The sequence below is a fragment of the Silurus aristotelis genome (assembly GCF_946808225.1).
Source record: "Silurus aristotelis genome assembly, chromosome: 12".
Lineage (NCBI taxonomy): Eukaryota > Metazoa > Chordata > Actinopteri > Siluriformes > Siluridae > Silurus > Silurus aristotelis.
Window position 1 is genome coordinate 21,065,325 of NC_139585.1, and position 14,781 is coordinate 21,080,105.

General features: G+C 39.2%; 1 protein-coding gene across 1 annotated transcript; it reads right to left on the reverse strand.

Moving 5' to 3' along the window:
• Positions 1-323: 323 nt before the first annotated feature.
• Positions 324-13,716, reverse strand: noc3l (NOC3-like DNA replication regulator). The gene is made up of 21 exons (XM_083556770.1): positions 13,482-13,716; positions 12,161-12,371; positions 11,423-11,549; positions 9,449-9,606; positions 9,298-9,360; positions 9,064-9,200; positions 8,771-8,932; positions 8,459-8,552; positions 8,209-8,384; positions 7,872-8,000; positions 7,464-7,595; positions 7,292-7,372; positions 6,041-6,141; positions 5,841-5,913; positions 4,990-5,053; positions 4,820-4,891; positions 4,538-4,719; positions 4,111-4,239; positions 1,599-1,696; positions 1,392-1,473; positions 324-507 (listed from the first exon to the last, which is right to left on the reverse strand). Exons 1-21 carry the CDS (start codon positions 13,488-13,490, stop codon positions 370-372), a joined length of 2,418 nt encoding a protein of 805 aa, XP_083412896.1. The 5' UTR covers positions 13,491-13,716; the 3' UTR covers positions 324-369.
• Between the last annotated feature and the right edge of the window lie 1,065 nt (positions 13,717-14,781).

The following is a 14,781-nucleotide window of genomic DNA, read 5'->3' on the forward strand; positions in this document are numbered from 1 at the left end:
GGTTTTAAGTATCAATTTATATGCAGTCTTTTTAGGCAACTCAAACACATCTCTAACAACTTAGTCCTGTGATACTAATCACATCTGTGTTTAAATAACAATTTGCCAGAACATACCAATGCTTGATGATTTTGGAGGCGTCATTTGATCTCAGATGTGGTTAGAGATAAACAGGCCACAGTCTATAAATATATTCATTTATACATTATTAATAAAAAAAAATAGTTTTTGGTACGTTCCTTTTAATTACAATTGTATTCTTTTAAACCAAATATTTACACAAAAATAAAAGATGAAAGTTCACTCTCCAAACAATATGACACTTTTATTTGAAACACTTCGATATAAAACATTTTATTACAGACGGATTTACAGAATCAGGTCAAATTGCTTTTGTGAAAAATGTGCAGCAAAGTCCAGGGGAATTCGCTTGTCCTCTTGAAGAGCCGCGTTGATCTGCGCTTTTAAATCGGAGTCCAGGAACGCCTCGCCGATCGTGAAACGCTCCTGAAATACAGTGAACAAAGAACAGCCTGATTTAAAAAGGAAATGGAAAGAATTAGAAGTAGAAATTGGAAGAAAAATGAAAAGAATGTAAACACAGACATGAGGCTAAAAATGGGGGTCAGTAGGGGCAAACGGATAAATAGGAACAAAGCTTTGTGGACACTTGACCACAAGATTTGTATAGGACTTCTGAACATCCCATTCCACATTAGGTATCAATTTGCTGGTATAATAGCCTCCAGTCTTCTGGGAAGATGTTCATATAGATTATGGAGTGTGCTTGTGGACATTTGTGTTCATTCAGCCACAAGTACTGGTGTAGGTGAGGTGAGGAGGCCTGGGGTACAGTCAGCGTTCCAATTCATCCCAAACGTGTTCAATAGGGTTTAGGGACAAAGCTCTGAAGAAAGCAACTCAAGATCTTCCACTTCAACCCACGTAAAGCAACATCTTTTTGTGCACAGGGACATTGTCATAATGGAACAGGTTTGGGTCTCCCAGTTCAAGTGAGGGGAAAATTGAATACTACAACTCGCAAAGACATCATGTGTGCCATCAAAAACGTGCCTGAAAAAGTCAGGTTTCCCATATAGTTGTCCATATAGTGTACATGAGTAGCTGTGTTAAATGGATTTGCATGTGATGCCACCAGAATGCCCATAATGCAATTCTCAGTGGGATTTTATTTTGCCCAGTTGTTTTGTCTGCTGTTCGAACACACCTCTAATCAATAAGCTAGATCAATTTATGCCCTCATTCATATCTGTAGCACAGTGTGGAAGAGGTTACGTGTCCAAGTTATGTCCTTAAAAATAATAGTAATAATGAGAGAATACTGTTTTGCTATACAAACACCACTAAAACACACAGCGGCAAGCACTTACCTTCTTCTTGGGTGGTCCTGCAACTGGCGGGTTAAAGGTCATCTCCTTCACATTGTAATCCTCAAAAAGCTGCACAGGTGCACTGTTGAATGATTGCAACACACAGTAAAAATGCTTAATAAGTGTGAACCTCTTTATAAACACAGCAGTAGGCAGCACAGTGAACTGGACACTACCATTGAATCAGAAAAAGGGTGTGAGATTTACCTCCTGCTCAGGTCTGTACTCAGTGCACCAGCACCTTCACTCGGAGCTCCAGCCACCAAATGAGTGGCGTATTTCCTCACCATGGGGTGGTAGTGTCTCTGCACAACACACATACACACGTTTCAATGCTAGTCTTGTCAAAGTATTGTCATGTTAAATAAGCATCCAAATGTAAACATGCACATTCCATTTGAAGAAAAATGTATTTATAATAACCATTTCTGAATTTTGATATTGGGTTAACCATAATATCTGTATGTATGTATATATATATATATATATATATATATATATATATATATATATATATATAAAAATACACACACACACACACACACACACACACACGCACACACACAGTGGTGTGCAAAATTGTTTGCCCCTTCCTGATTTCTTATTTTTTTGCATGTTTGTCACACTTTTTTTTTTATTTTGGTCGGCCGGCCACTCCAGGGTATGTTCTCCACTGTTCCATGTTTTTGCCATTTTTAAATAATGGCTCTCATTGTGGTTTAAAAATGGCTTTATAACCTTTACCAGACTGATAGAGCTCAATTACTTTCTTTCTCATCTGCTTCTGAATTTCTTTGGATCTCGACATGAGGTCTAGCTTTTGAGGATCGTTTGGTCTACTTCACTTTGTCAGGCAGGTCTAATTTAAAAGATTTCTTGATTAGTTGATCAGGCGTGATAAACCACAGTTTTAACAGGGGAGCAAACACTTTTTCACACAGGGCCATGTAGTTTTGGATTTTGTTTTCCCTCAATAATATAAACCTTCATTTAAAAACTGCATGTTGTGTTTACTTGTGTTATCTTTTACTAATATTTATAATTAGTTTAATGATCTGAAACATTAAAGTCTGAAAACCATGCAAAAAATTAAAAATTACAAAGAAAATCAGGACTCAACAGGACTTTCACACCACTGTGTATGTGTGTGTATATGTATATACGTTAGATAAATAACTGGCAACAAAAGTAAATACACCCTAAATAATAACAGCTGTAAGTCGCTTAACCGTGCAAAGCCACATTCAAGTCCTATTCATGAAGTTCATGTTTTTGTCTGCTTAACAGGGCCATACAAATTTGTCTCTTGTATTAGAGCAGTTATAATTTGTGTTTTAAGTACAATTCTTTCATACTGACCACTGAATGTTCAACAAGGCACCTCATGGCAAAGAACTCTCTTTTGAGAATTAGAATTGTTGCTCTTCACAAAGACACTGAGAATAGAAAAATATAGTAACACCCTCAAATTGAGTTACAGTACACTGGCCAGGGTCATACAGAGGTTTTCCAAGAAGGGTCCATCAAAAAGAAGTTGAGGCCTCGTGCTGTGTGTCTGCTTCAAAAAAAACAGACTCATGAGTGCTGCAGCTTTGCTTTAGAGGTTGCAGAATTGGAAGGTCCACCTGTCAGTGCTCAGACCGTACGCTGAACACTTCAACAAGTCAGTCAGCATGGTCGTCATCACAAAAAGAAGCCTCTTCTGAAGCTGGCTCACAAGACAGCCTGTCCAAGAGCATGCATTTCTGGAACCATGTCCTGTGGTCTGATGACACTGAAATAAACTTGTTTGGCGCAGATAGTGCTCAGCATGTGTGGCAAAGCCAAGAAAATTTTGTCTTGCCTACAATCAAGCATGGTGGTGGCACCATCATGGTTTGGGGCTGCATAAGTGCTGCTGGTACTGGGGAGCCGCAGTTCTTTAAGTTAAACATAGATTCTAACATGTAATGTGACTTTCTGAAGCAGAACATGATGCCCTCCCTTCAGAAACTGGGCCAAACTGAAGTTCTTGAACAACAAATAACCCCAAACACACCGCCAAGATTACAACCGCCTTGCTGAGGAAGCTGAAGGTGATGGAGTGGTCAAGTATGTCTCCAGACCTAAACCCTATTAAGCACCTGTGGGGATCCTCAAGCAGAAGGTGGAGAAGCGCCATGTGTCTAACATCCAGCAGCACTGTGATGTCATTATGGAGAGGTGGAAGAGGATCCCAGCAACAACCTGTGCAGCTCTGGTGAATTCCATGCCCAGGAGGATTAAGGCAGTGCTACATATCAATGAGGCTCACAAAAAATATTGACAGTTTTGACATGTTCACGTTTCACTTTTTTTGCCTCCTATTTAGACAGAAATGGCTGTATGGTGAGATATTTTCACAGGACAGTAAATCTATACTGACATACAAGCTGCACACTGACTACTCTGAAGTATATCCAAGATCATTTCTTCAGTATTGTCCAATAAAAACATAAAATGGATATATAATACATTATAATATATTACTTCCATAGTTCAAGTGAAGGGAAAATGCAACACTTCCACATCCAAAGATACTCAATGAATTGTGTCCAACTTTGTAGATGGAAAATTCAGGTGTCTCAAAACCTTTGCTTATATATCTGGGCAAGCCTATAACGGTTAAGCCTTACTGATGAGAATACAAATTGGGAAAACATTTTTTTCACACAAATGAAAATCATTGTTATTGTAGTACCTTTAGTATGTGCAGCTCCCACACGCAGGTGTTTTGAGGGTTGCAATATTCGGGCTCATCCAGCTCAGGCAGATACACACCGCTGCCCTGCATGTCGTTATCCAGCATGATGTCACACTTGGGGAAAGTCTACACAACATACACAATCACTGATAATGTTGAGCTTTATAGAGCGATATGTCAGAGCTTTACCATGCCAAACCATGCCCGATTTATTTTTTTTAAAGAAGCAGCGATAATAAAATTACTTGTCATGTTGAAATCAAATACAATTAAAAAAGAATAAAAATACAACAGGCTATTCATAACTAATAATTAGTGACAGCCTGTTTTCTTCGCTTATCAGTAAACCAAACATAATGAACAATAATTAAATTAGATATACTGTATATAAAAAAAGATTAACAGGGAATTCTGTATCTCTCACATGTATGAGTGCTCGGTTAGTTGCCAGGATGCCCACACACGAGTCGTGCATCACGTGCAGGGCGAGCGTGTTGAGTCTCTTGAGGAAGGCCAGCGCTCTGTGCAAGCTGACCTGCTTCCTGCGCTTACTCAGCATCACGTCCACACACTGCAGCACAATGCCCGTGTCCTCGTTCGACGCACCTGCCAGAGATAAACCTTGTTAGTGCTCCGAGCACAAAAGAAACCGTCTCGCCTTTATCGAATATCTCCGAGTCAGATCAGTGAAACATCGAAAGGTTACCTGCATGCAGCGTAAGCAGGGTTTTGTACAAGTGATTGTAGAATTGCAGGGGGTCGATTTTGAGCACTTCGCCTGTCGAAGAGAGCAGTGGGATTAAAGAATCTTAGGGTGACAAAAAGAAAACAAAAGACCAAATCAAAAACAACCACAAAGAAAAAAACACCACTCACCTTGACCTGAGAGGATGTGAAAGGCTGTGAGGATACAGTGAAGACTCTCTCGGTGTGACAGATCCTAAAGATAGACAAGAAAAACAAGTGATGAACAGCGATTATGTACATTTAATTTGTTTAATAAATAAACGTAACAAAAGGTTCTTAACTGCTCCTTTAGAAGTCTCAACTCAATTTTTTATTTATTATTACTATTTATTTAACAATGTGTGAACTTCACTGCATTTCCATTTTCAAAAGGTTCCCATTTTAAAATTCACTTTGAGAGAATGGTCTCGTTTTGATCGGTCGTAACCGCACATACACTAGATAACCTATACATAAGTAGCAGATTGAAATAAATACTAAACTATTTCTTTAGACTAGAGTCCGTATTTAAAATGCATGAGCAATGTGTATATTTGTTTCCTCAGCAAAAAAAAACAACAAAAAAAATTCCACATTTAAATATATTACTCAAGTCTATCTATAGCATCTTTATGTTCTCTAGACTCATGCTCTCCACATCTTATTCTGAAATTACATTCACCTGTATATTATAGACTTATAGCTAAAACTGTACTGAATTTAAATTTGACTCTTAATATACTCAAGATATTTTAAATCTGGTTCCTCTCATGGGTTCTCCCCCCTTTGACCTCGTGCATTAATCAACTCTGGCTTAGTCATTAGGGTTAAATCAAACTCTATATAAAACACTGCTCTATAATAATGTACATTGTTAAAAAGGTAGATAAACCCAGCGAAACTGTCAGTGGACAGAGGAATGCTTTTCTTGATCCAGGTTACTGATCGGTTTATCCTGCAAAATAATCAGCAATGTACTACTCTAGGTATAAAATACTTACACCGGACATGATTAAATTATGAAGCACTGCCAGCAGATCATCAAAGAACTCCAAGTTAATAAGGTGAGCGAACCTTTGAGAAAAAAAAAGAATGAGCCATTTTGAGACAATTGCGAGCTCGAGACATTACTGTTGTCACGATGGAGAAGATCTCCAATACAAATAAAATAAATAAATAAAAAAAATCATCAGTCACTTACTTTGCTAAACCTTCTAAAACGGAGGGAAGCAAGATGGACTTCTGGGCTTTCTTTAATATTCTGAAGTAGATCAGGAACACAATGTTGAGGGTCTCTGTGTGCTGGAGAACGTGAAGAGAAAACAAAGGTCATAAATATCCAAAGACATGCATCACGTAGAACGATACAACAAGGGGAAAAATTAAATACGTTTATAACAACGTATTTGTACTACCTCTAAAACAAAACATCCGGGACACTGTTAATTCATTAGTGTCACAATGGTTCCGTATTACTTGTTTACTACAACAAGGCCCTGGGTATAGATCAATTGTCCAATTTAAAAGGAACAGATTGGCTGCTATCCAATCAGCCAGCGCATTACATCATGTACATTTGTGCAAAAAAACAACAAAAGAATAGATCTGTGACTGGTGGGTCTGTAGGCTGACATCACTATTTATATCTGTGGTGAGTACAGCAGAAGACCACACCAGGTTCTATCCCCAGCAGCCAAGAACCAGAATCTGCAGCACTGAACAGACAGTGAGACACTGGTTTGCGCATGCTGGGATGCTTGTCTTCTGACACGATTGTGAAAAATTATTTAAAGTTATTATAATCCTTCCTTTTTTTTTTTTTTTTTTTTTGCATACCTCTAGTTGTGTGTTAAAATGTGTGAATGCTACAGCCTTGTAACTCACTTCTGCATTGACAAAGCTCATTTTAGTTGGCGTAGCTATGAGATTTTTTTTGATGTTACCACCAGTTACAGTAATGCGTCTTTTCATAAGAATTTCTGTAAATAAAAGTGTACTGTACAAAATATCACAAATCAATTTCATATATCAAGTCAAGTTTATTCTATAGCACTTTTCACAACAGACACTGTCTCAAAGCAGCTTTACAAATTTTTAGTGTTATTATGGAATAATATGATAGTATATAATTCAGCTTACAAAGTGTCAGCAAAACAGCACTGAAAGTGTTCAAGTTATGAACTGTTTTCAAAACTACCCAGTTTGATCCCGTGTCTATAGCAATTTATATATATATTAAAAAAAATAATACATCAATATTATAAATGGTCAAATCGCCAGCCCCACCACCTACTAACTGCTCGAATAGCAACGCTACTAGACTGTTAGCAATTTTTCTCCAAATTTACCTGCATCATGTACTTTGCAGGTATAAAACAAAGAAGTGAGAGTCTTATTCAACAAAAAAAAAAACCAATCATCAATGTTCTGGTGTTTTTCATAAAGCACTCACCAGCTTGAGTTTCTTGTCCTTGCTCTCGGATGCTTCAGTCTCTAGCAGCTCTTTTTGAAGTTTCTCCTCAGCTTTCATCCACTGTGGAGGACAGAAGACGTTCAGCTTTGAAAAGAAAAAAAACCCAGAGAGCAAAAATTCACTGAATATTAAACAGTAGGTATGTGCTGACCTTCCTTTGCATCCTGGACAGGTTCTTCTTCTTCTCTTTGAATTTCATAAACTTTTGTTTAGGGGCCAGGTCTTCTGTGTCTTTCTTCACATCCACCTCTTTTATCCTTAGGAACAGCAATGTGTTCAGGACCTACACACACACACACAAACAAACCAATAATTTGGCATTTGACAATCTTTGTAATGTGAGCAAATTTTATGTTAAATACATACACAAATTATATAGAGCTGACCAATGCTGAAGAAAGATCACCAGGGCCAAATTCCTACAAAAATGTTTTCTATAAAGGATGGATGGATTGGATGGATGAATTGGATGGGAAAAAAAAACGTGCAATTCACCAATAGCCACCAAAATCCATCTCCAACAAAACAAAAAAGTACTGTGAATTTAACCCACTCATACCTCTGGTTTGACGTTGTAGTTCCTGCCTTTGACCATTCCTGAGATAACCCTCACTGTGGCTAGCGAAGCCTGGCCCAGCTTGTCCTGCTTTAGCAGATGGCTGACTGCTTCACAGCACATCACTGACACCTGAAAATATGCAAATCATTAGTGTCATATCTGTGTCTTGCTTTACTGTCCTTCACAGGTACCATGACAAATCCTCTTACTAGATTAAGGATATATAATAGACACACCAATAAGATACATTGTCAGCTACATCAAACTCTGGATTAGTGCACATCAGGATAAAAAAAAAACTCATCTCTTTGCTGAGACTACAAGCTGCCTGACTTGCCTTCTTAACCGGGTCATTCATCAGCGCCACCACAGCGACAATGATGTTGTTGTGGAAGTTGAAGTGTGGCAAAGCCACCAGGAGTTCACATAGACACTTAATGGCCACTTCAGCCAGGCCTTTGTAGGAAGCCAGAGCCACGGCCTGACTGCCCTTCATCTTCTTCTGCTTCCAGTCTGCAGTGCAAGACACAGCTGATCACGACACCGTTCACACACTGCGTACTCCATCTTATGAGAGCGTCTCTCACCTCTGACGGTCTGCTCCAGATTTTCCAAGTAGAATTTGTACTGACTTACAAGACCCTCTTCAAACTCTCTCAGCTGCTGCGTATCCTTTTTCACCTGAAATAAAAAGAACGTGTAAGATGAGATCACGCATTTGAATTAGGTGGCGAATATGAGGATTATATGATTATGACTCATATGTACTATACTATATAGAATAACATTTTTGAAAGGATCTACATTTACAGCAGAACTTTTTCAGATTCCCTTTCTATACTTAAAGCTAATGCGCCAAAATGAAATTCTTCTCCACTACAGTGCAAGCTGAACAGTACCTTGGCGGCCTTTTCTTCTTCGGTCAGAGGACGGATCCTGTAGGAGGGCACTATGTCCTTGAAGATCTCCATTAATGAGACCATGACCAGCTTCCTGACCGTAACGGCAACGCTTGGGTCAGTCTCCATCAGCATGGCCCGCAGCTCCTTCAGCTTCTTAATCTGGTGTGGAGGACAGAGAAATTTGCTGTATAATGTAACTACAAGCCCAAATGATCAGTGCCTGCATGCATTTTTTATATATATTGTTACATGCTCCTAATAAAATGGTTAACAGATAAGAACCCATGTACATTTGAGTCTGGATCTGTTAGAATGGCTGATCCCAAGTTCGCGATGCGTAGTTTCCTCTCCATCAGCTTCTGCGAGCGAAGCCTCAGCTGTTCTTCTGAAGTCAGTCTTAGGAAGCTCTGTGATTCTTCCATTATTGCTTTAATAAAATGAAAACACAAACCCAAGCTCATAAAAGGTTTGACAGCAAAAGAAAAATTAAGCTTCATGAATGGTATTCTGCTGTATAATCTCACTTTGCTCGGATTCCAGGCCATATACTTCCTCCTGCTCGTCCTCCTCGGGAACTTTCTGCACCACTAGCAGCAAAACAAAACCATTAGAATTCAAAGCCTGCCATCATAAAACCAAACGGACGAGTGTGGAGTGCTGACTTGAGGTTCACACCTGGCTTCTCCATCGTTCGAGGGATCAAGCCGCTCTTGTCTTTGATTGGCAGTAGATGAATGACCTCCTTCTCTTCTTCTTGTTTCAACTTCCTGGGTGTCTTCTCGTACTTTTCCAACATCTGGTCTGACTTGCGTTTTTTGGTGTGTGCAGGAGCACTGAAATGTCAACGACCGTTAGTACAAAAAACATTTGAAGGATTTTTTTCATCTGGAAAATGTACAAAATATATTTAACCCTTATAATAAATGCAATCAAACATTTTGCGGTCTTAAGTTATGGACTGAAGCTCAGAGGCTAGTAAGGTGTCACTTGATGCAAACTACTCAAATTAATCACCTATTAACCTCTATCCAGGTCAGATTTTTTCAAAGATATATGCTGAGCTCCAGACAGAAAAAACCTACCCAAACCAGCAGCTTCTGCACATGTCCAGGAAAAGGCCTGCCTCTTTTGCACGGTGATTAATGTGCCATTATAATAAAGAGTGACCAGTTAATAGCTCATCTGTCTCCATACCCCCCCTGTCCTCTACATCTGCCTCCTTAAAACCAACTACCTGCATGTCTTCCCTCACCACGTCCATAAACCGCCACTTTGGCCTTCCTCTGTTCCTCCTTCCTGGTGGCTCCATCCTCAGCATTCTATTACCGATATACTCCATGTTCCTCCTCTGCACATGTCCAAACCATCTCAATCTCGCCTCCCTCACCTTGACTTCAAAACAACCTACATGCGCTGTTCCTCTAATAAACTCAATTCTAATTCTGTCTATCGTCGTCACTCCCAACGAAAACCTTAGCATCTTCAGCTCTGCTACCTCCAGCTCCACCTCCTGTCTTTTACTCAATGCCACTGTCTCTAAACCATAAAATATCACAAATCACTTCTGCCACTCTTCTCACTACTCCACCCTGCCTGCACTCTTTTCTTCACCTCTCTAACACACTCTCCGTTACTTTGCACTGTTGACCCCAGGTACCTAAACTCCTCCACCTTCTCCACCTTTTCTTCCTGCAACCGCACCACTCCACTGCCCTCCCTCTCATTCACACACATGTACTCTGTCTTATTCCTATTGACTTTCATTCCCCTTCTCTCCAGCACGTACCTCCACCTCTCCAGGCTCTTCTCCACCTGCTCCCTACTCTCACCACAAATCACAATATCAGTCAACTGATTCAAGCTGATTCTACATAATATGTCCAAATTCTTAATACAGCACTGCATATGACAACCCCAAACAATGAACTCCTACAATTTTGTTTATCTTAGAGGCAGATGATCCTTTTTTTCTTTTTACCGTATGACCACATCAAAATGATTTTGTCGATTAATTTTGTCTATTATGCCTGTAACATATTTAAGATCTTGGCTGATTCTCTCCCGCCAGACATAAACACATCAGGACACAATTAATTTACAAAAGGCAATTGAATGCATGCTGTACATGTGTCATAATGCTGCACGAGCATGCGCTCTTTACAAACACGGTGAGAAGAAAAGCATCACAAAACACACAACATATCAATCCCTGGGCAAAGCGTGTCAGGCTGCATTCGCTCACAGAAAAACATTAGACGGGTGAAGATCCATTTGAAAACGATACTTTGGCCTGTCCAAGCCACTGTATTTTAAATACGTTTTTTATGGAAATCACTACAGAAAGTCTTGTATACAAAACTCCGAAGCCCATTTGTAGAATCCGTCACTTCAATTGGCCGGCGAGCAGTTATTCAGTGGTTTGGGTTTAAAAGCTATCATGTAGGAGATAAAGGAATTGTTCCAAATTTCATTCATTCATTCATTTTCACCCGCTTATCCGTAATTCGGGTCGCGGGGGCAGCAGGCCCCCGCCTTCGACTGCTGCCCAATCCTCACAGCACTGTCCCTTACGGTCCCTCGTGCAGGTGGTGAGCCCACGGGAAGTCCAAATTTCATAAGAAATAATAAATAATCAGCAGTTGGTCCTACCAGGAAGAAAGATCTCTAGTGAGGAACGAGGCTTTCTTAGCCATTGCTCTGATCTCCTCCAGGTCATCCTCCTCCATCATATCAGTAGGCAACGATTCCAGGAACTCCTCCTCGTCATTATCTTCCTCTATATCAGACAGCATTACATTAGAGCACAGATCATTACAGACTCGTTTACCTGGTCACAAGACGTCAGCAGAATAGGCTTTGAGGACATGCACATTCAGTAGAATATTTCTTTTATTTCACTAGAAAATTGTGCAAAGGATTTCTAGATATTTCTCGAATTTCGATATATCTAGCCTCAGGCGTTTTCTATACGTCTTATTGACTCAAACTGTATATACTGTGGTGAGCTACTCTTTTCCAAACTCCACCACTTGAAAATGGATCAAAGTCTTGGGGCATCTGACCTCAACTGTTACCACAAAGATGTGAATGTCTTAAGATGCAGTAGGATGAATACTTTCCTTCCCTTTAACTAGAAGACCCACAAACCTGTTCCAGCATGACAATACCCCTGTGGACAAAGCTAGCTCCATAAAGATATGATTTACGTACTACATCTCCCTAGAAGATTGGAGATTATTATAAGAACAAACAGGGACTACATTTAAATATGCTGCTGAAAAAGCAGCTATAAATCTCTTTTGTTCACTTGCACCATTTTGCTAATCCCGAATGAAAGCTGAGACACGGAGCACTGAGACGAAGGAGAAGGACGAAGGAGAAGCCCACCTGGCTTCTTCTCGTAGCATTCTAAAGGCTGTGGGGTCGGCTGTGACGCGTCACTCAGGGCCTGATGCAGTTTCCTCTGCTCTTTGCGCTGCTTCTTGGCTGTGCTCTGCTGCTTGAACTGGCGGTTCTTCAGCTTGTTGTCCAGCTTGATGTTGCTGGTTTTTAGCAGCTTGCGGAAGCTCGGCTTCTTCTTCTTGTGCTTTTTTGTTGCCTGATGTGAAGCAGAACATGTTTAGGGCATAGAAGTGGAAACACACACGAATCTTTAAATCTATTTGGTATGTCCTTGGTCGGAATCTACTTTTCTTATTTTTGGGTAATAACAGAGACACTGTTTAACTTCAGTAACCACCAGGACACTCTGTACACAATTTACACACACACAAACACACACCTAACCTGAACCGAATACGGTACATGTAAACACATTCAGTATGCACATGTGCAATATTTATTATTATTATTATTATATGAACAATTCATTTGCACAAATCTCCTCTACTGGTCGATGCTGCAGTGTCACTGTCTACAGTCTCACTCTCTTGTGCTGTTTTGCACTAAATGTTGCTCACGTGCACTAGTCAGTTTGGTATAGTTGTTTGTGTTATTTTCATGTCGATTTATATTGTCTTATGTAACGCTGATTTAGACAATTCACACACAGAGAACAGTCAGTAAATTAGACATATATACACACACACACACACACACACACACACACGCACAGGACCATTAGTAGACATTTTTTACACACACACACACACACACACACACAGGGGACAATCAGTAAATTAGCATACATAATCTATCTATCTATCTATCTATCTATCTATCTATCTATCTATCTATCTATCTATCTATCTATTTTCACACCCTACACACTGACATTTTATTTACACACACCAAATAAGGACCATCATTAGACATTTTATTCTCTCTCTCTCTCTCTCTCTCTCTCTCTCTCTCACACACACACACACACACACACACACACACACACACACACGAATCCATAAGTAGACATGTTATGTACATACGCACGCACACACAGTCTAACTACATGGACAAACATTTTTCACTGTGTGTGTGTGTGTGTGTGTGTGTGTGTGTGTGTGTGTGTGTGTGTGAGAGAAATGTATCACTCACTTACTCTCTCACACACACACACACACACACACACACACACACACACACACACACACACACACACACACCTTCTTCAATGTGTGTGTGTGTGTGTGTGTTAAAGCTAGCTTGTAGCAGACTGAGATAGCAGCTCAGACTGATGGCAAATGTGAAGGTGAATATTGTAGTCACTCACCGCCCCCATGTTTCTCACTGGCTCTCCTAAGCGCACACACAAATACACTCACAGGTTTTTTAAAATCTACAATATACAGAGCCTCTTTACTCTCTTACTCTTACTGATTCTCTGTTACATATACACACACGTGTGTATCTCTCAAACAGGAAACAACCCGTCACGAAGGAATCGACTCATTTAGCTCAATCAAAATGACTCGTTTAAAACGACATGGGCAAAACGACTCCCAAGAAAGAGCTCAATTAAACGCGGTAAAAGCAACTATAAAAAAGCTAAAATACAATTTGTTTATTTCATTATTATACATAATTATTTTTTATTTATTTGGACCGCAAAATGATGCTTCGACAGTAATTCAGCAAAAATTCAACAGATTATGAAAGAGTTATGACTCGTAAACACGCTCATTGGATAGCTTTTTGCAACCCGACAAAAATTATTTTAGTCAAATAATTAGTAATAAATGTTTGTGAATAAAATATTTTAATGTTTATAGTTTGCGAATACGTTTCTATATACTGTAGAAATTGTAGCTGCATATATTTCGGTTCCACTCAACTCGGTTCCCTTAAAAGGGTAGTTCAAACGAATCGGATCTACAAAGTGACTCATAAAGCTTGTCGTCAACCTGGAAGTACAACGTATAATCTTTCCGCACTGCCCCTGAGCGGTATGGAGGACCGCATGCAACACCTGAAATGAGGTTTTTATATAAAAATGTTTTTAATAAAATTAATGTTTTGGCTGTATTTTTCTTTTCTTTTCAGATTATTCTAGGCTTATAAATATTATATTTTTAAATTGTGGTTAGAACAGAAAAGAGAACGAATATAATTTATTAATTGTCTTAAAATGGTTAAAAAACTGCATAAAATACAAATTAAATTTGTACACAAACAAGTACAATTTACTGTGAACTGGAAAAGTTTTCAGACCCCCTTCACTTATTTCCATTTTGTTATGTTGAAGCATGATACTACAGTCATATATCATACATATATATTTTTCTCATTAATCTGCACTTAGTACCCCATAATGAAAGTGAAAACAGAATTCTAGAAATGTTAAAAAAATTAACAAGAAAAAAAAAGAACATTAAAAATATCAAATGTATATAAGCATTCAGACCATTTGCAACAACACTTAAAAATTAGCTCAGGTGATTCCCAATTCTCTTGATCGTTGCTGAGATGTTTTTACACCTTGATTGGAGTCTACCTGTGGAACAGTAATGAACATGATTTAGAAAGGCACACACCTCTCTATGAAACTCCTCACAGCCGACAATGCATATCAG

Excerpts from the sequence above, each read along its gene's own strand:
- noc3l (XM_083556770.1), bottom strand. Across the intron at positions 9,201-9,297 it reads TGGCCTGGAATCCGAGCAAA|CAATAATGGAAGAATCACAG; the intron begins GTGAGATTATAC and ends ATTTTATTAAAG. Across the intron at positions 4,892-4,989 it reads TCACATCCTCTCAGGTCAAG|GCGAAGTGCTCAAAATCGAC; the intron begins GTGAGTGGTGTT and ends TCTCTTCGACAG.